Source organism: Megalopta genalis, chromosome 3, assembly GCF_051020955.1.
Source record: "Megalopta genalis isolate 19385.01 chromosome 3, iyMegGena1_principal, whole genome shotgun sequence".
Classification (NCBI taxonomy): Eukaryota; Metazoa; Arthropoda; class Insecta; order Hymenoptera; family Halictidae; genus Megalopta; species Megalopta genalis.
In genome coordinates this window covers 25595095-25616955 of record NC_135015.1, presented here as the reverse complement: position 1 = coordinate 25616955, position 21861 = coordinate 25595095, and the positions used below count along the sequence as shown (strand labels likewise).

Below are 21861 nucleotides of genomic sequence, written 5' to 3'. Positions count from 1 at the left end.
TACATAATATTGTATATATACATATTGTACATATTGTATAATATATATTGTATATATTGTATAATATGTATTGCATACATTGTATAATATATATTTATATCGATCATATTGTACAATCAGCATAATTTATATGAATTATATTATATGAATTATATTATATGAATTTATATGAATTATATTCCCGATCGGCGGGAAATCGATGGAAAATGCGGGGGAAGCGAGGATCCGCGTTCGAAGAAAGAACAGCTCTTCTCTTTTCGTTGAGTCCGCGTTAATTACAGTCCCCACCCCGGTTGATGGGCCGAAAGGGTTCGGGGAACCAGCACAGTTCCCGGTACACATTATTTCCGATGTTGCGCCCGCACAAAAAGGCTCCCTTGTCCGAATTTTTCGTCGTCTGACCCCCCCTGCCCCCCCTTCGTTATCTCTGTTCCCGGTACGGCAGCAGCTCGTGCCGCGTGCCCCGTTTCACGAAAATCCTGATCGAGACCTGTCGATCTTCGACCATCGCCGAGAAAGCTTTTCGTCGTGATTGCTCGGTCCATCGCGGAGCGATTACTAGACTGTGGATTTTTATGGAGATTTCTAATTTTTTTCTTTGTAAGTCGCTTTAATGGAACTGGAATTGACCTTGTCGCGCTACAAAGTGTTTTCTTCATTTGCTTCATGCTAATTTGCGTTTTTGATGATGCAATGAATGCGCAGAGATCTCTAGCATTGTTTATTCTATATAAAAATATTGCAGAATTTATAGTTACACGAAACTGAAAATAAGTAACAAAAATACAGAATTCTGGAAAAATTCTGTTTGGCTAAATATGACGCTCGAAATGCACGATAAAACTGTAAAAGAGCAACGTAACGTAAGCAGCGATACAAACATTTAGAAATTATAGATTTATACATTAAAAATCCGAAGTTTCATGTGTCTAATGCGTTCGCGGTAGCATCTGGCGTGATTTCGTCACCTCGAGTATATTAATTTTTATTATTTTTAACTGTCAGTGGATTTTTGTGTTCATTGAATTCTCTGTTGCAGATCACACAGCTGAAAATCGACAACAACCCGTTCGCGAAGGGGTTCCGGGACACGGGGGCGGGAAAGCGAGAGAAAAAGTGAGTATCGCTTTCAAAACTTCATTGTTCTAACGAAACCCCGCCGACGATCCCAATGAAACTGTGTCCATGGGTCTGAACAAGGTTCGTCCGAAACTAACATCTCGTGAAGCCAGAGAAATCAATTCAAACAGGCTGAATTGCTGTATGAAAAATTATGTGAATGATTTGTTCGGGTATAGAATTTTATTCGAATAAAGAATTATTCGAATAAAGAATGATTCGAATAAAGAATGATTCGAATAAAAAATTATTCGAGTAAAGAATTATTCGAATAATTTATTCGAATAAAGAATGATTCGAATAAAGAATAATTCAAATCAAGAATAATTCGAATAAAGAATAATTACAACAAAGAATAATTCGAATAAAGAATAATTCGAATAAAGAATAATTCGAATAAAGAATAATTCGAATAAAGAATAATTCGAATAAAGAATAATTCGAATAAAGAATAATTCGAACAAAGAATAATTACAACAAAGAATAATTCGAATAAAGAATAATTCGAATAAATAGATAGAAACTAAATAACGACGCACAAAATAAATCATTTAAACAAAAAACCCTCGACTAAAAAGGATCCACCCGGATGATAGCCTCGGTTAAATATTAACTCGAAACAATTCGAACAACTTCCACCTCTGTATCAAGGTTCCCGGAATAACCGCGAATGTAGCCACCCTTTCCGAAAAACCACCCCGTTACGATAGCAAAAGCGATTGACGGTTGTCTTCGACGTCGATCTAATTGATCGCCGAGCATTTCGACCTCTCCCCTCGGTCCGTGGCTATTAAGGTCGGCGTATCGACCTCAGGGTCAGCCCCCAGGGCGACGGGGTTGGTTTCACGGGGCTCATTTGCACCCCGAACGTCCGCGGCGCCGCTCCGCGCCGCGCCGGTATCGTCCATTTGTATTCAATATCGCTGGTTTATGAGCTTATGTCAGCGAGGGTTCGCCGCGGCGGGATCGGGCTAGACCCATTTCAATTTCATTGGTCGCCGAAGGGGCGGGAGCTCGGCTCGGATACCCGTGTGCGGCGGGGAGCGACGGAGGAGAAGCTCGAGTGGATTCTGACGAGGTTAAGTTGCTATGCATAGGTCTCGTGCCGTCCTCGTTAACGTCGCTAATCCTCGTTACACGCACTTATTGCCTTTTGGGTCGAAAGCTCTCGCGTAATCTCCACCAATTTGTCTACCCGCGAGCGATCCATTAGAGGACGATTCGGGTGCGGTGACCGGCCGAGAACGAGACACCTGTCGGCCGAAAAGGGTTGCGATCGAGGGTGAAATCGTCCGGTGAGCTTTGACTTTGATATTCAACGATCCTGGCTACGCTAAGAGGATGTTTCAAAGCGGGTATCAGTTCGTCAGAGAGTCCGCTTTGGCTTCGCCGTTGCGTTGCCGAGCTCGTCGCCGTACTTTTAATGATAATAGTAGCAATAATAATAGTAATTATAATTATAGTAATAGTAATAGTAATATTAATAATAATATTAATAGTATTAATAATAATAATTATAATAATAGTAATAATAATATTAATAATAATAATAATAATAGTAATAATAGTAATAGTAATAATAATAATACTAATAATAATAGTAATAATAATAATAGTAATAATAGTAATAATAATAATGATAATAATAATAATAGTAATAATAGTAACAGTAATAATAATGATAATAAAAGAGAAAGTCCCCTAATATATAAATAAATTTCTCATTATTTTTATCGAATACAATTTTCATTTTTATATGTAATTCGTTCTTATTATTTTTATATATATTCAAAAATTCCTCTGAGGAAAAACATTTCATCTAACGAAGGAGAATTTAGTTTTACTACCAATGACTCATAATACACTTACTTTTAACTTAATTCAATTTAATATAATTCTATTTTACTTTATGTTAGTTTATTAGTTTATTATTGTTCGGTCAATACATTTCTTTGTTGGAAACATGTTATATTAAGCAATTGTTAATAAACATGGGTAGTACGTGTGAAATAATAAGTATACTGATTTGTTAAAATTTAAGACACGGCGACACATGAATAAACAATAAAAAAAAAGAAAGTTTTGTCCACAGTTGGTACGTTATAATTACTTAGAACATTAATTTATAATCGTTTTCAACACGACCTAGTAACTTTAACTACAACATATAATACTATTACGTTTATATTATTATTCTTATTTTATGTTTGTATTTCACGATTATATTTTGCAAATTATCGCACACTCCATGTAGACGATTCTTATTCAAATAAACGTATTAAAATCTCGCTTTAAAGGGTGGAATAATTACCGAAATAAACGCAATATAACAACCAAAGTTCAAACGCAAACGTTCTCGCTTATGGAAAAAGAAAAAAAGAACAGCGAGTCGGTGAGATAACAGTGTCAGTGAGTTCGTTTCCGACATATTTATCATTCATATCTGAGTGCAATATAATATTATTATTTATTATTCTGCATTAATTAAACGAATACTGCGATGTTCACCGTGCGATATATACAGTGATCCAATTCAAAAATACAAAGCGTAAATCGCGTCAGAAGATTTGGGAGTCGCAGAAAAAAATGTACATCGTTGCTGTGGGTGTTTCTCGACAATTAGGGGTGCAAGAAAAATATTAAGAATAATATTTATTTCACTGATTTATATTCGCTGATTCATCGCTTTCAAATCACAGTTAACTTCGAAATTTCAAATTCTCCGAAAACATTCAATTTTCGGAACGAGACGAGTCCTCCTCGAAACACCGCACCGCTCAGCGGGGGTGCTCGCCCCCGCGGCCTCGGACAAATTGCCTGGGAAATCGCGGGATCCGTGAAAATTCCGCGGAAATTGTGGCGACGCCCGTGGGCCCCGGCCGGATAAAGAAAGGGCGAGGTTTAATCGAGAAAATATGCAAAGCAGGGGGCGCGTCGTGGCGCCGCCTAATTAGAATAAGGGTTAGTTTTGGCTTATGGTTTCGGTTAAGGGTGGCCGGATCCCATCAGGAAGCCGCAGAGAAACGGGAGATGGAGCCCGCCCGAGAGAGAGAAACAGAGAGAAACGGGGAGATGGAGCGAGAGAGAGGGGACGACGGCCGGCAGGGGCACGGGAGGGGGGTTTGGAACATAGCCAATCATCGGATTAGCATACTGATGCTCAGGGGCGGCACTGTCGTTAGCGTGGAGGGTGCCACTTGGTGGCTTTGAATTTTATATCGCCGGCTACAGCCCGTAACCAGCGTATAAAGGGTGCATTTGCGACCGTGGGGGGTTGACTTCCGGCGTCCGAGGCCTCGTATCTCTTCGTTCCTCCCTCCAGTTTTATTATTTTTTTTTTCAACGATGCAGCTAACACGGACCTGCTTGGAACGGTTCCGTGGGAACGCAGGCTCCCGAAAATGTTGGGTTGTTGCAAATGAAATGGCGGTGTTCGAATTTTCAAGTGAAACTTTTCTTCGACGAGCTTTATTTATTTCTCCGATTCTTAATAGTCTCCTTCGATTTTGATATATTTTTTTATATACAACGCGATGCAGGCCTGTTATGGTGAAAGTACCTATTGCGACTCGATTGTTGTCAACCCCTTCTTGAAACAGTGGCACAAATAATGCAATAAAAAAAATATAGAGCGTATGAAAGCGAATGGCAAAATTTTACCTATATTTTTGAACATTGTTCTTTGTAAATTCGCTCACGCGAATTCTATTTTATAACGAACAGCTGTAAAAGAAAATATTCGAGGTAAGAGTACCTATTTCTTGAAACAGGAGCACAAATAATAAAATAAAAATTAGTCGGTGGATATAAAAATTCTACCTATATTTTTGAACATTCTTCTTTGTAAATTCACTTACGGGAACGTTGTTTTGTAACAATTAGCTGTGAAAGAAAATGTTTAAGGTAAGAGTACCTATTACGAAACATCGCTCGTTTGTAACCCCTTCTTGAAACAGGAGCACAAATAATAGAATAAAAATTATACGGTGGATGTAAAAATTCTATCTATATTTTTGAACATTTTTCTTTGTAAATTCACTTACGGGAATATTGTTTTGTAAGGATCAGCTGTGAAAGAAAACGTTTAAGATGAGAATACGTATTATGAAACAGCGCTCGTTTGCAACCCTTTCTTGAAACAGGAGCACAAATAATAGAATAAAAATTAGTCGGTGGATATCAAAATTCTACCTATATTTTTGAACATTCTTCTTTGTAAATTCACTTACGGGAACGTTGTTTTGTAACAATTAGCTGTGAAAGAAAATGTTTAAGGTAAGAGTACCTATTACGAAACACCGCTCGTTTGCAACCCTTACTTGAAACAGGAGCGCAAATAATAGAATAAAAATTATACGGTGAATGTAAAAATTCTACCTATATTTTTGAACATTGTCCTCTGTAAATTCGTCGAAAAATGACGCGAGTCGTCGAAGTGTTGTTATTTTCGAGGGGCGACGGAGAGATGGGCGTGATCGTCCCGAAATGCATTATTTCGTCACGTTCTCAACGAGCTCGGCTGTGACGAGTCGATTCGTCGTGCCGCTCGAAAAGGAAACATTTCCACCGCGAAAAGAAGAACAAAAAAAAGGAGGAGAAAAGCCGTTCGCCACGGCTCGTTGCCGCGCGTCATTTATCACCTGGCGGTGACCCGCGCCGCGTCGGAACGATGCTAATCGAGGCGCACGAAGAATCAATCAGTCCGCGAGCAGATTTCAAACGAGGACCTGTTTATTAATCGTCGCGCCCTCCTCCCCTTTTATCGATATTTGTGTAATATAATATATCGTCGACGAGCCGGCCCCGCCGGTAAATAACAATCGCGGCCGAACACACGGAAAAGCCGCGGTGCCCGGCGAAACAACATTTATTTTCGTTTCTACTGGCCGCAATCCTCTCTCCGCCCGCAGTGTGCCATGACAATATTAAACGCATATCTACGATCTTGTTTCGCGGTTGTTAATTAACTACGGAATCGCAGTTTCATCGCTTTCGGTCGCGTCGTCCGTAAATACTGCTCGCCGGCGACCAACGTTCCCGGCTTCGACGTTTCGAGCAATCGATTTCTTTTCGGGGACGATATCGATTCGGGTCACTTTTTTGACTCGCTCGCCGATATTATGATAATTAGATTTTTCGATTGTTCATAGTAATTATGCGAAATAAAGATCGAGTGCGTCCGGTGCAAGAATTTTAATGATTTTAATGGTTTTTAAATAATATCTGATTGTTAAATTTGTGTCACAGTGTCAGCGTTTCGTGTGCCTATTTCAAGATGAACCAATTTCGATGAAACTTTCGTTACACGCACACAAGTCGCCGGAATGTAAGAAACGTATTTCTAAAATTGTCGTTTTACAGACAAGAAAAGATAAAAAAACGCGAATTTTTTATTTCTTTCCTTGTCATTCCAAGTAATAGCAAAATAAGAAGAAAAGTAGTATAGTCATCCTCTAGAAAACTAGTCCCTCTGTCATCTAAAAAAAATCGAGTATACACGCAGTTCAATTAACGCATTCCCGTAAATTGTTCAACCCTTTGCACTCGAGGCTATTTTAACTCCGAAATGAAGATCACGATCGTCTTTATTCGATGCATGCGAAATCGAACGTCACAGAACGCTTCTATTATTAATCGATTTATCGAGTACAGGGAGATTTAATAACGTGCAAATTCTTCTGAAAATAGCGTAACAATTTTTAGCGTCGCCCATTCGAGTGCGAAGGGTTGAAATCACGATTAGCCGCGTCTGCCGTTTGATTAGCCAGAGACGCAGCAGTTTCGCGATTTTCGGAAACCCTTTCAAATTCCGGCCGATCAGCCGTTCCCGGAGAAGACAACGCGGCGACCCTGCTGACCCCTCAACCCCTAGGCCCGCGAGCCCCCTGTTTAAAGAGCGCTCGGCCGCGGCCCCGAAAAAGCGAAGAGCCGAAGAGTCAAAGGTCTCGTATAATTTCGCCATAATTATGGGAGAATAAGCGTAGGCCGCTCGTCGAGCTCGTCGAGGCTGTTTCTCCGTGGATGGTCGCCGGAATGAAAATGTTCAGCCCCCGACGCGACGCCTTTGACGTTCGACTATCGGTGTCGGCCCACCCCACCGTCATCCTCGAGGATTTATAATCACCCCTTGAACCCGGTTCGCGGGGCCCTCGTGCCGATGATGCGACGAACCCCGCGCTCGCGCTTTTTTGTTTCCAGAGTCAACCCCCCTCCCAACCCGCGCCGTTTCAGCATCGAGTGCCGCTGCCGCGCAGCGATTCCCTATGAGATCTTCGGGGCTGATGACTCTGTTGGCGAACTGTCTTAACGGATCGTTGACGGTGAAATGTCTTCCCAATGACGCGACACCGGTTCCACCGGAATAGATCGTTAATTTAAGGGTCGCTCCGGAGGGCGGCTGCCGCGCGGATGCGACGAGGGTGATCCGCAGCGCGGGGATCGCACTTTTTCCCGCGTTTTTCGTCGAATCATCGCGGAATCACTTTCCTTTGTTCGGCGGAGGGTGGTTTTCGGCCGAGGGGTTGCTAAGCGCAGCGATCGCTATCGATCGATCAGCTGTTTCGTTCGCTTAAAAATCGACTGCTGCGAATCGATTTTTATCGCTGGATCGAGGATCTTTGCGTGCGAGGTCGTGGCGTTCGAAGGTTTTGGAAAATGCTGGAACATTTATGGATAAATTTGTGATATTTTGTACATTGTGGGAAGATCGATTTTATTTGAACTTTGTACGATTTTTATGGTAATGAATGCTTGAATGAATAAGTTCATCCGAATAATTACTGGTGGAAATATTTTTATGATATCAGGAATTGTAAAAGAAATAATCAGAATTATTAAATAGAATATTTTATACAGAACAGAATGATCATTAATTAAATAATTAGAACAATTCATTTGGACTCGTTTGGTAGTCCCATGTTAAATAAAAATGTTGAAAGAATCTTCTCTTCAAATGAAAAATCAAAGCATGTTCTTTTCAAGTAAAAAATTTAAATAATGTTCTTCTCGAATAAAAGCTTAGAAAAATGTTCTTCTCGAATAAAAGCTTAAAAACTATTCTTCTCGAATAAAAGCTTAAAAACTGTTCTACTCGAATGAAAACTTAAAAAATGTTCTCGTCGAATAAAAAATTGAAAAATTTCCTTTTCAAATAAAGAATTAAAGTCGCCCTGACCTTTCAATCGTCATCGCATACTTCCCAATAGTGTTACTGCTGTTGACGAATTCGGCGACGCGTACAAAGTCTCGAAACAATGCTAAAATCGTCAGATTCGCTCCGCAGCCCGCCCTTTCACGGAAATCCGCTGTTGTTGCCTCGCCGAGAGCCGAATTCGCGCGAATCCGACCGGCAATTTTCGACGTATGCGCGCGGACGACGATCGTCGGCAGAAAGACCGGTGAAAGCACGCGATCCGATCGTGTTCTAGTGAAAAAAACAAAGCCTAGCACGTGGCCGATCGGCGATCAAAGGGATTCCGCGGGAGCCGGTGGACGGTTTCAGCGGCGACTTTTGAAATGGCTCAATTTAGCCGGCCGGGATGGATTTCCGTAGGGACAGATGCATAATTCATGGTGGAAAGTCGGCCGAAAACGGGCATCGGCGACCGGTGGAAACGCGGTTGAATCGGGATCGATGGCACCGTGATGTCGGCCGGGATTAGCGGCAGAAATTGCGACAGGATGGCGGAGCGTTAACGCGCCGGCAACGACCGATGCGACGGCCCGAACAATCATGCAAAACAGATTTTTATGGGCCAATCTCACCCAGGAAGTATCGTAAACACCAATTTATTCGGCCGGCGGGGCGGGGGGCTCCGTTAAAGTTCGTTAACCCAGCGGCACACGCATTTTCGATCTGAAGCAAAATAAAGTATGGTGCCGTCCATGGTGCCCCCATGAATCACCGGTGTGAGAAGCGACGTTTATTCACAGTAATATTGTTAAGGATTAATCGATTGTCTCGGTCGATAACGTGGAACATCGTAGATCTCGGATAGAACGTTCGAGAAAGAGCGGAGTACTACGAGCCGAGCGCGTGCGTTCGGTTTTTAGAGCAACGAGATCTGTGCTAGAGAAAAAAGAAAAAAGACGTTGAGACTGTTCTTGGTGATTTTGTTAGAAAGCGTGACTTTATCGGGACTGTGAAATCGTTTCAGTTTATATCTTATATTCGTCTCTGTAAACCGAAGAGATTAAAGACTTTGTATTTTTGTTTGATATCAGTTCGGGAGTCATAATAATAACTTCCGTTCTCTTCTCGGACATTTATCTTGCTTTCTTTCTTTTTCGAGAAGTTTTCCTTGAATCGGGTCATGTGGCCTTCGAATTGTCTTCTAATAGTGCCGCGTGGCCTCTGAATTGCCTTCGAATTGAATCACGTTGCCTCCGAATTGTCTTCGAATCGTGTCACGAAGCATTCGAATTGCCTTCGAATTGAATCATGTGATTTCCAAATTGCCTTCGAATTGAATCATGTGGCCTTCGAATTGCCTTCGAATTGAATCATGTGGCTTTCAAATTGCCTTCAAATTGTCTTCTAATTGCCTTCGAATTGAATCATGTGGCCTTCAAATTGCTTTCGAATTGAATCATGTGACTTCTAAATTGCCTTCGAATTGAATCAGGTGGCCTTCGAATTGCCTTCGAATTGAATCATGTGGCTTTCAAATTGCCTTCAAATTGTCTTCGAAATGCCTTCAAATTGTCTTCTAATTGCCTTCGAATTGAATCATGTGGCCTTCAAATTGCTTTCGAATTGAATCATGTGACTTCTAAATTGCCTTCGAATTGAATCAGGTGGCCTTCGAATTGCCTTCGAATTGAATCATATGGCTTTCAAATTGCCTTCAAATTGTCTTCGAATTGCTTTCAAATTGTCTTCTCATTGCCTTCTAATTTCCTTACAATTGAATCATGTGGCCTTCAAATTGCCTTCGAATTGAATCATGTGACTTCCAAATTGCCTTCGAATTGAATCAGGTGGCCCTCAAATTGCCTTCGAATTGCCTTAGAATTGAATCATGTGGCCTTCGAATTGCCTTCGAATTGCCTTCGAATCGCATCACGTGATCTTCAAATTGACTTCGAATCGCGTCACGCGGCCTCCGAATTGCCCCCGAATCGCGGCAAAAACTTAGAAACAGAAAAGTCAAGTCATCGCTTTCGTTCCATAGCATTGCTACGTATTCATATTAGCGTACACCAGCATGCCGGCCGCTGGCTTTCTCGCGTCGACTGCCCCGAGTTTCCATAAAAACGAGCGAGCCACGAGGCCCGCAAGAATCGCGTCTCAGTATTCTCAGATTTTCCGGTTTCAATTCGAACGCAATTCAAACATTTCTGCCAGAAATTACCGTACAGATTTTTCACATGGATTACGCATTGTTGAAATTCTGGGTGCTCCGCAGTGCTTCGGTCATGTTCGAATGTGGAGCAGCTCGCGCGACGGAAGCACGGCTAGACAATCCAATTACCTCATCCGACCTGTAAATACAAATAGTCCAATCGATTAGAGAAGCGCTTTCCGCGGATTACATTAGGATTGTGTGCTGTCTTAACGAATCGTTCGCTGTCTGGAGGCATTCCCACACTGCTCCGGTTCGAATCGTTTCGGGAACGCCGTTCGAAACCCATTGGAACGTTCTCAAATTTGTTACCAGCGAGATCGATAGCTTCCAATCACTCGATCCTCTTCGTTAGAATCGTTTTATACCTGGTCGAACATTCTCGAAATCGTTCTCTGCACAGACCTCGCTCGATCTTCGCAGTCCAGCGACGACGAGAAGTCGTCTAGTAATTATTCTCACGTCATTCTACGTCGATCCTTAGCATTGTCGAAGCAGTAAATCACGTAGGCGCAGGACTAGCACAGAGAAATTCACGGCAACCCGAAATTTGGCATTTCCGGGAGAAATTACTGAACATTGCGATGAAGCCTGCTTCAGCGGAACTGTGAAGAATGCGAGCAGAGGGCTCGAAGGACACGCACGATGCACCATTGCAACATTGAGATACATTCGATCAACTGTTACAAAACGCCAAAAGACGGGATACCGTGTCCTCTTCGAGGCTAAAATCATAGAACAAAAGCATACGTCGAATATAATGAAACACCCCGGCAACATCGATAACGACACCCAATCCGGAGCACGCTGCACCTAGTTCCCTAATTGTTCAGCTGAACAATTAAGAAGCGCTTTCGATCGACGAACAACGGAGCCGATAGAAAAGTCCTTTTGACCAACGAACAACGAACCGATCGAAAAGTTTCGTTTCATTGGCGTACAACGAACCAATTAAGAAGTTCTTTCGACTGGTAAGATCGCAAAGTGATCTGCGAGCTCGCCGAACGTTTTGTTCGAGTCTTCCTTCCGAAGGGACACCGTTTTCAAACCGGAAAAACTCAGCGGGCAAGAGCCGCATTCGCGCGCAGGCTTTCTGGCAAAGCGAAGCATCGAGATTTTACTTTGGAAAATCCGCGGGAGACGACTTGCCGAATCCAGATCGTCCACGCAAACTATTGATTTTAATGTGCTCTCGCACTTAAGCGCGTCAGAAACCGGAGAACCGTAGCGTAACACCCTTTCGAAGCTCACGGATTCATCCGCGCTCCGTCGATACATGTACGTACACGGCTTGTCCTCGTCTCCCTCTCTCTTTCTCTCTCTCTCTTTTTCTCTGTCTCTCTCTTTTTCTCTGTCTCTCTCCGCCGGTCTCTTTGGCCCTCTCGGCCGGCTCTGCGGTCGTTTTGCCGTCGCTGTGTGTCGATGCATTGATCGCATTACACGGCATTAAGGTATCGGTAAGCCTCTCGTTGCGTCCGGCTCTCGAACGGCTCTAGCCGAGTCTTACACGATACTTAAGCTTGTTCGCAGCGCGCGATGCGTCGACGGCCGCTCCGCGCCGCACTGCTCCGCTCGGTTCCCCGTTCCGGCGTTTCTCCGTTAATCGTCGGGATGATTAGCGTGACCGTGTAATCCGTCGGCGAAACGTTGGACCACGATCGAGACGGACGCCGGTCGTTCAGATGCGAAAAAACGTCCGTCGAAAGTCGCATTCCACGATCGCGAGCCTTCGAACGGGCTGCTCTGCTCGCGGCAGTAAAGATCGGCTTAGCGCGTTCAGGGTTAGACAAAGAAACGAGCAGGTCGACGATGATGGTTCGATCTCGCGGAAAGGCGAGATCAGCTCGCGAGGAGTTCTCTATGTAGAACGGGACGGCACCGGCCATTCTTTCCGCCGATTACCGGCGGTCTCGACGCGATATAATCGATCTAATGACACGTCGCGCGGCCGAGGTCGCGGCGAATCTCGACCGGCCGATCGAACGCGATACCCGGAACGCCTGTAATTTGCCGGAGGTGTAAATTGGCTCGATTACGGGCTACGTTTCACGGGATTTCCCCTTTCTCGATCCGAGCGCGACGAGGTTTGTTCGGGCCTCGCTCGAGCGCCAGCAAACAGAACGGCCGAACTATCGCCTGGCAGCAGCCGAGGGGCGTTTATGCGCCGCGCCGGCATTTTTCGTAGACTATGCCAGCATGATCTACGATCGAAATGCTTAGAAGTTGGTTAATTTTTGGTCGATTCGGATGGCAGAGACGGTGGTTTCTCGTTTTGTCCAGAGAATACTGCAATGAAGATTGTAGAACGATTTTCTTCGACGCCGAAGACGCATCTTTGGATGATCATGAACGCTGGAAGAGCAAAAATGAGTGCTGGAATTGCGATAAAAAGTTGTAATAAAGCTTCTTCTTTCACGAAAGATTTGTGTGATTTTATAGAAAAAGTCGAGTCGCGGCGATGTACGCAAAGACGACCGAGCGAAACATTTTCAAACGAAATGAAACGCGAAAATGGCAGAAATAAGTGCTGAGAAATGCGATAAAAAGTTGAAACAAAGCTCCTTTTTTCACGCGAGATTTACGTAATTTTATAGAAAAAGTCGTGAATCGCAGCAATATACGCAAAGTCGACCAAGCGAAACGTCTTCGAACAAAAATGAACGCTGGAAGGGCAAAAAGAAGTGCTGAAAGTTGCGATAAAAAGTTGAAACAAAACTTCTTTTTGCACGCGAGATCTTAATTTTATAAAAAAACAGTCGAGAATCGCGGCGATATACGCAAAATCGACCAAGCGAAACGTCTCCAAACGAAATGAAACGCGAAAATGGCGAAAATAAATGCTGGAGGTTGCGATAAAAAGTTGCAACAAAGCCCTTTTTTTCACGCGAGATCTACGTAATTTTATAGAAAAAGAGTCGAGAATCGCAGCGATATACGCAAAGTCGACCAAGCGGAACGTCTTCGAACGAACTATAGCGCAAAAATGGCGAAAATAAAATGCTGCATATTGCGGTAAAAAGTTTAAACAAAACCCTGTCTCGCGTGAAAAAATCTCGAATCGCGGCAATATATGCAAAAATATATGCCAAGACCAAGCGAAACGTCTTCGAGCGGAGGTAATCTTTTAAAAACAGCAATAAGAAGCAACGTTGAAGCTATTTTACACAGCCGACGAATCTCTCGAAGGAAGTCACGCGGTTTCTCGCGGTTTCTCGCGGTTTCTCCGACGCCACTGTCTAGGCCACCGCCGAAAGTTCGACGAGGCTCGGTACTCTTGTTCCACGAGCCTCGTTCAGGGCCGATCTTTTCCGCTTCTCGCCTCACGTTCGCGTCCACGGTCCACTAAATTGGCTCGGGATTGGCCGGCGCGCCGGCGAACAGAGCAATTCTCGGCGGAAAGTTCGTGCGGACGGGAGGGATCCGATGGGAACGTGCAGCGCCGCCGCGCGTTTCAAAGAGGAGGCGAAGCGTAAACGATAACGAACCGTTCCGCGGTGGAAATATTTAACGCAACCGAAGCGTCGTAAAGTTTTACTGCGAGCATGAGCCCCGGCCCGGCATTAAACCGAGAAATTCGCGAGCATTAACGGGCCCGTTCCCGCGCGAACGAGTTCCCGCCGCCATTTTTCCACCCCTTTTACCTTATACTTAGCCGTGCGTCCCCGCACGGCAAACCGGGAAACGATTCGAGCGCATTAAAACGGAACGAGGCGCATAGATAACGTGTGCAACACGCTTGCGCTCGGGCAAATGGCGGGCCACAGTAGAATCGGCCGCGATGGTCAGACCCATGGACTCGTCTAGCGCAGACGTCGGCGACCTGTGACCCCCTGGTCACCGAGCGACCCGTTTCATTTATTCACATTTATTCACATTTATTCACATTTATTACATTTAATTACATTTAATTGCATCTGATTATATTTATCTTTGTAATGATTGGAATTTGAATTTTGTACTTTTATATTTGGAGTTTAAGAAACGTGTAATTATTTTTTAAATATTTGTCTTATTTTTCACTGAAATACTGGCTCAAAATGGAGATACAGGACACCCGAAGCGTCTTTTTAACCCTCGGACTATGCAATTGACGTTTGTTTTTGCGACGATTCTCAGCTTTATTTAGCTATTTTTTCCGATATATTTCCGAAGAGATTTCGTGCAGATTTTATTAGTATTTCCTTTGTTCCTAATTTAACAGCCATTTATATCAACAGTTGAGTCGCCAAGAATTAACTAATTAGGCGACCATCTAAATATAATCTAGATAAGTGTCCTTCTCTCCGATCTTTTTCGTTTTCACGTATGTCGCTATATATTAGTTTAAAAAAAAAACTATCCGACACGTTTGCTTTTATATCGACGGTAATTGCAACTTGTCGTGGAATTGCGGAATTCTCTCGAATTTCAATGTCGCGCGCTGAACTTTTCGGGGGTGGATTTCATCCCTTTAAATCTAATCAAAACATGAAAACACGTGTTACTTAGTTTTTTGAGTACTTGAACACGTGTGAAAACGAAAAGAATTGGAGGAGGTCACTCGCCTAGTGTTCCTTGTGAGTCAAAATAGTCCGGTAACCGCAGTCCAAGGGTTAACGCTCGCATTTTGGTCATTGAAACTATATATTATATTCATTAAAAAGATAAAAAAATATATATATAATATAATAATAATATCTATAACATATACATTTTTGTTTTATACATTTATTTTTAATGTATATTTATTATATTATTATATACACATTATATATATATATATATATATATATATATATATATATATATATATATATATATAGAGAGAGAGAGAGAGAGAGAGATCTACTTTATTAATATATATTTACATTGCTTATATATTTATTATATATATATATCTATTTATCTCTTTATCTATTTATCAATCTTTCGTAAATATATCTTGGCCAAGGAAGGTCGCCGACGCCCGTGTCCGCGCAAAGAACGCGCACGCGCTGATCCCCGCTTCCCTAAAAGATTGCTAACTCAGCGTCGTTGTTGCAGAAGGCAGGCGGTATTGACAGTGTCGGGAGGCGGTTCGAGGCTGTCAGCAAGCGGTCCAGCATCTCCAGAGAAGCGACGATCGTCCAACTCCGTAAACGACCTACTGGACGACGAGGACAAGCTCTTGGACGTGGTTGGTCCGGACACGCCGCACCCGGGCCATCATCAGCGCGAGCGGGAGCACTCCCGCGAAAGGGACGACAGGACCAGCGAGCGGGGCGAGGGCAGCGAGTCGTCGGGGTCCGAGAGCGGAGGCGGTCAGGGTCCGACCGGCTCGGAAGGCCCACGGCCGGAAGTGTCGGTCGGTCTTCCGTTGCATCCGCCCTTGCTGCCGTACCTGTACCCGCCCGTCACGGGCCTGTACCCCGGTCCAGGTCCTCTGATACCACCTAGCCACCTGGGCATCCACGGCGGAGTGTCGCCGGGCGCTTTGATGTTCAACGCGCAGCTGGCGCTGGCGGCGTCGCAGCACCCAGCGCTGTTCGCGCACTACCATCACCCGCTGGCGAGTCCGCTGCACCAGCTGAAGGGGCACCGTTACGCGCCGTACACGCTGCCGGCGCCGTCCCACGGGTCCGCGTTCGAGACGGTGACGCCGGGCAGCAGGACCCTGAGCCCGAGGTCCCCGCCGCCGAGGCCGCCGACCGGCTCCCCGACGCCCGCCGCCGGGCTGACCTCGACGAGCAGCTCCGCGGGCGAGCTGAAGTCGATCGAGAACATGGTGAACGGCCTCCAGGAGAAGAGGAGACGGAGCCCGAGTCTTACGTCCCCCGGGCACAGGGGGGACGCGGACGCCGGAGGGGGGAGTCCGTGACAGGAGAACGAGCCCGTGAGCAGCACGAACCCGGACGAGCCGGAAGACAAGCGGTCCGAGGAGCCTAGCGACCCCCAGGAGCTCTACGGCGACGAGAGGGAGCCGGACTCGACCTCCGAGCTGTCGTAGCGGGGCCGAGGGTCGTCGTCGGCTCGACCCGGGACCCTCTGTGCCCCATTCTGGGACGCTTCTCGCCGTCCCGGGCCCCCCCGCGTCCCTCTGGGGGACGGACGGCGACCCGGTTCAGGGACGATCCAGACTACGAAGTGCAATTTTAACAAGCGGACCGGGGCCACAGGTCCCCCGGCCGGTTTCCGGGACTCGGCGACGGGCCTGGTCCCATGTGAGTGTATATAAAGTCCGCGGGGCGGGGGGCCCGGACGCCCTGCACGGGTCGCGCGACCAGTTCGTGGTGTACATTTACGTTTGGGGCACTGTGTTTGTTCCGGATGGCTGGAGGCGAGCCTTCGGGGCCCTTCGCGTGTCGTCTCCGCCGTTCGTCGTTACCTCGGCCAGCCTCGGGCCGATTGATCGTCCTCGGACTAGATTAGATAACCGGCAGACCTTCCAGGCGATCGGAGAGAGCTCTTCTTCCTCGAGCCGGAGGATCGTTCGTTCGCGAATCCCGGCACCTAGCGAGGAAGGGTCGAAGGGTGTCGGCCCGCGACGGTTCGCGGGCCTTGGCCTAAATCCTCGATCGGAGCACCCCGCGAACGCGAGAAACACCCGAAGAAGACGCCACCGCGATTCTCAAGGAGGCCTTCTGCTGGCCTGGAAGGTCTGCCAGCGGAGTTGCTGGCAGCGTTCGCGGCGAAAGGTGCCAGATTATGCTAGAAGTGGACTAACCAAAGTCGCATGCTAGAACGTCTCTCCGACGAACCGATCGGTGTCACAGCCAGCTCCGATCCGACCAAGCTTTTTATTCCGCCGATAAGAGCACGATAGAACTTCAGGAACGGGAGAGCCTACCCGCAAGATCTTCCGCCTCTAGCTGCAAGCGCACCTTTCGTCGCGACGCTGGTTGCCGGGCAAACTATGGCAGAAAGGGATCGTCTTGCCCCCCGCGTCCCGTAATCGGTCCCGCAGACTAAAGTTGCTTCGAAAGATGTCGGTTGGGCCTGTTTGGGTCCGCGTGCTGACGCGCGCCGACGTAGACGCGCGACGACTTCAGCTTGTCGCTAGAGGACGCGTTTTCTCTCATCGTTTAGGAGACTTCTTTCTGCCATAGTCGTCCCGGGGGATGCTGATCGCGAGTGAAATGGGGCTGTACCAATTGTCCCGGGCGCAGCCGACAGCGTCGCGCGCGCACGCGCCCGCGCGCTCTCTTCGAAATCGGTTCGAGATCGCCGGCGATACTCGAAGCGCGTCTCGAGGCCGTGCCATCGGCGTCGGCTCGAGCGGGGAACGTGGTCGTCGAGCCGTCGAGGCTGCGATCCGGCCCGCGTGCGTGCGTTCTAGGTCTAAGAAGAGGGAGACATTGCAATACGAGAGCACCTCCTACTATTCGCAGCCCCTGTACATATGTACCCTAGTGATATTATATATTATATATTATATATATATATATACATATTATATATATAAATAACTACTCTCTGTATTAATTATTGAATATAATATTATATTAATTATATTAGAGAGTCGTAAAAAAATGAGAAAGACGCATTAAACGCACGTTTGCCCGAGCGGCAGAGCTCGGTGGAACAGCGCGGACGATACGCTGACGGGCGCGATGGAATCGGAACCCGGTTCGCGGTACTCGGTTTTCTATGTTATTAACGGAAAGGGAGGAGAAAAAGGAGAAAAAAAAAGGAAGGAATGGTCGAGCGTCGTCGTTCTCCGGGATTCGCGCGCGACCGGCACGCCGGCATTGACGCGTTCGCCGCGTCAAGCGACACGGCCGATCTCTGCTCGAGGAGGACCGCTCTGTCGATCCCGACCCCTCAGTCCTCACCATTCATCCCCATTGGCCCTGTATTTGTATAAAATTTAGCGATCGGTGTAGATAATTGCGGAGAACGGGCCGAAGCACGGAGCGATCGGCTTTCGGGGGATCATCGAACGATCGACCAGCGACGGAGAGATCCGAAGAAATCCGAAGAGATGCGAGGAGATGTCGGCGAGATTCGGCCGCGAGGAGGCCTCCGCGACCCCGAAGGCCGGGGATGCCGCGCCCTGCTACTCGGCTCACCCTCTGTTCCCCCGCGTTCCCGCGATTAACCCTTTGAACGTTGGCGGCTTCGAATCTTCGCGCTGATTCCGACTCGCGCAGGGGAGAAGCGCGACACACCGCTCCCTTCGGCGGGCTCGCGTCACCGTTCGCGGTTGTACAATTGTATTTTTATAAATTTTCGAACGCGCGGGGAGCACCCACCCTGCTCGCAGGCGCACCGTTCTCAGTTTCCCTGCTGCGCCGAAGCGCCGCGCGACGAGCATCGTAAGCGGAATTGTAACTCTTTCACTCACACACTTTCTCTCTCTCTCTCTCTCTCTCTCTCGTCTCCGGTCGGCTCGAAACGCAGCAACGAATTTTTACTTTTCGACCGTGCCCCCCTTAACCACCCCCCTCCCCCGCCCCTCGTTGACGCTCCTCCCGTGTACATGTCGACGCCCGCACCGTGTTTTGTAATGTTTAATACGCAACATTGTACAGAATACGAAATTGTAAACGGCCGCAAGAACCCCCCCCCCCTCCCCCCTGCCCCAAGAGCCCGTCACGACAAAAGGAAACCGTAACGTAGCGTGACGTCGCGTTCCCGTTTCTTTCCTCTCACGTTTCTTTCCCCGCCTCCTCTCGTTCAATTTCAGTTGTAGAGTAACTCGTGATACCTTCGACACTGTCAATTTTATTGTATAAATATGTGAATACATACGAGCTATATCTGTTCCTACTTATTTTTTCTCTCCTGTTCGATCGACACGCTCTACTTTCGACCAGTTATACGAACTGTCGTCGCCGATGATTCTCCTATTACTTTCGACACGTCTTTTTTCCTATTTAAAATTTTAAATAAATACGATGTCTGTTAAACTACTCCCCGGTATATTCTTTGTTTGCCCGTTTCGCACGCGTACCCTCTCGCCTCCCGCACCCAAGACGACATTCACCCATGCGCCGATTGAGAACGCGGCTCCGCGACGCCGATCGGCGACGCGCCTCGTCGATCGTAAGTGTTTTTGTAATGCAGTCGAAACCGAGACGGTTCGGTGAAGTCCAAGTACAAAGGGTTAAGGGCGGTGAACTTCGTCGGAACCGCTGCCGCCGGCTTTTAGCTTCGTTCCCGAGGCTAGAAGTCGAGCAAGGATTTTTGGAAGGCCGTGCGATTTTTAGGCCGCGAGAGAACGAGAGGCGGCGAGAACCGTTCGAAAACTGACGGAGAAATGCCAGGGGATTCCAAAGGAACGGTGAATGTTTGGAAGAAGGCGAAGCAATTCGAGTGCAGCTTGTGCAAGCTTGCCAGGAAATGTCTCGCAGCGGGTGCAGTGGGAGACGTTTGGTAGTGCAGAAATTACGTATCGAGTGGCCTATTGTATTGAGTTCATTTTTAGCTGATTTCAAAATTTTAGTTTGTTTTATTGGGGTTTAGTTTACTTTGCAAATTTGTGCTTTACTTTACCAACTTTTACTTTATTTTTACTTTACTTTACTTCACAAATTTGTGCTTTACTTTACTAATTTTTACTTTACTTCACAAACTTGTACTTTACTTTACCAACTTTTACTTTACTTCGCCAACTGTTACTCTACTTCACATATTTGTGCTTTACTTTACCAACTTTTACTTTACTTTACTAACTTGCGCTTTACTTTACCAACTTGTGCTTTACTTTACCAATTTTTACCTTACTTTGCCAACTGTTACTTTACTTCACAAATTTGTGCTTTACTTTACCAACTTTTACTTTACTTTACTAACTTCTACTTTACTTTACAAACTTGTGTTTTACTTTACCAATTGTTACTTTACTTTACTTCACAAATTTCTGCTTTACTTTACCAATTTTTCCTTTACTTTACAAATTTGTGCTTTACTTTACCAATTTTTACTTTACTTCACAAACTTGTGCTTTACTTTACCAACTGTTACTTTACTTCACTAACTTCCACTTTACTGCACAAACTTGTGCTTTACTTTACCAATTTTTACTTTACTTTACCAACTTTCACTTCACCTCACTTTTACTTCGCCGCTTTACTTTACTATCTTTTACTTTACTTTACAAACTTTTGCTTTATATTACAACTACCACTCTGTTTTTCTACATTCAATCAATATCTTAAATGTACAAATCATTTGATTAAAAGATAATCTCAAATGACCATTTCATCAAAAAACATTTCATTAAAATAAATCAACCCTAAAACTAAACCAACCTAATACAATACAATAAAAATACCTTTTTACATAGAACATTCGGTATAATCCCCCCACCACCGAATATCTACCACTGCGCCAAGCGTGCGCGATTTTCTGGCAAGTCTGCGCCTATGTTCCGCGGCCAGGGCCGCGGCAGGGAGGACCGGAGCCCTCGAGACGCTCGTTCTCTGCCAACTAATTTTCTTCGGGCAGGAAAAGCAGGTGAACGCGAGCCGACGGGAAAGCAATAAAACAAAGGAGAGCGGCACGCGAGAAAAATCGAGAAACGTTCGACGCCGTCACGTGAACCGGTGATGTGTTCCGTGGCTTGTATTGTATATTGTATACCTACCAAACCTCTCTTGCCCCCTCCCCGATATCCCCGAGAAACCATCCTCCCGAACTCGTGCGATTAAGAATTCTATATGTATATATAAATACATACATACATACATACATACATTAATTTAAAAAATACAAGCATGCTGTTTGTTTTCTGGCTCCCCGGCGATCACGAGACGAGCTCGTTCGTCGATCCCCGATCCTGCGGCTCGCGCTTGGCAGCCCCTTTCGCGAGAGCGTGGCCGTCGTTAACTCTGGAATTTCGCCGGCCGACAATCTCGTGCGACGAGATCACATCTCGTCCAATTTTCCCCGAGCCGATATTTTTATTAATTAAGGGCCAGCGGGGACGCCAGGTGCGAACCGCGCCTCTCGGCGAACTCGAAGTTAACGAGACAGGGAACACCGTCTGTCTCCGGCGACCTTCCGATTCTCTACAGGCCGCCCAACGGATCGCGGTCGGCCAAAACCCGTTCCTGCTATCGGCCGATCGTTATCATCGTTCATCGGCTGCGGCAGCAAACGAACCACCGTTTCTCGGCCGGACCACGGATTCCGTTCGGAGGAAATTGATTTTCCGTTCCGAGAACGCGGCCCGTACGAACGCTTCGTCTGGTCTCGAACAGTTCTTTTTACAATCGACGGCCAACAACGGTTCGGAATTCGTCGAAAAATTCTTCGGAAATAATAATAATCATCGCGTTCTCAAGAGGGAGATATTGTTTAGATTATTGTTTTGGGTTAATATCGTGGAACGAAGGTCTTTCGCAGTTGTTATTTGAAGGAAAATCATCGAGCTTTTCTTGTAGACATGGTTTGGTTATCGAGAAACGGTATTAATTGGCTACAGGTAAAACAAGTT

The 21861-nt window shown here is 45.9% G+C and overlaps 1 protein-coding gene across 3 annotated transcripts in view; it reads left to right on the top strand.

Annotated features, from left to right (window-relative positions):
• bi (T-box transcription factor bifid) overlaps window positions 1-19333 on the top strand; it is a 208951-nt gene extending 189618 nt beyond the window's left edge. For 2 of the 3 annotated variants that reach the window (XM_033473506.2, XM_033473504.2), the window contains exons 6-7: window positions 1040-1116; window positions 15486-19333. In XM_033473506.2, the coding sequence (XP_033329397.1) occupies window positions 1040-1116; window positions 15486-16299 (891 nt within the window). In that variant the 3' untranslated portion in view covers window positions 16300-19333. The remainder of the gene's footprint in view (window positions 1-1039; window positions 1117-15485) is intronic. The other variant, XM_033473505.2, reaches the window with a different exon arrangement.
• The last annotated feature ends 2528 nt before the right edge of the window (window positions 19334-21861 follow it).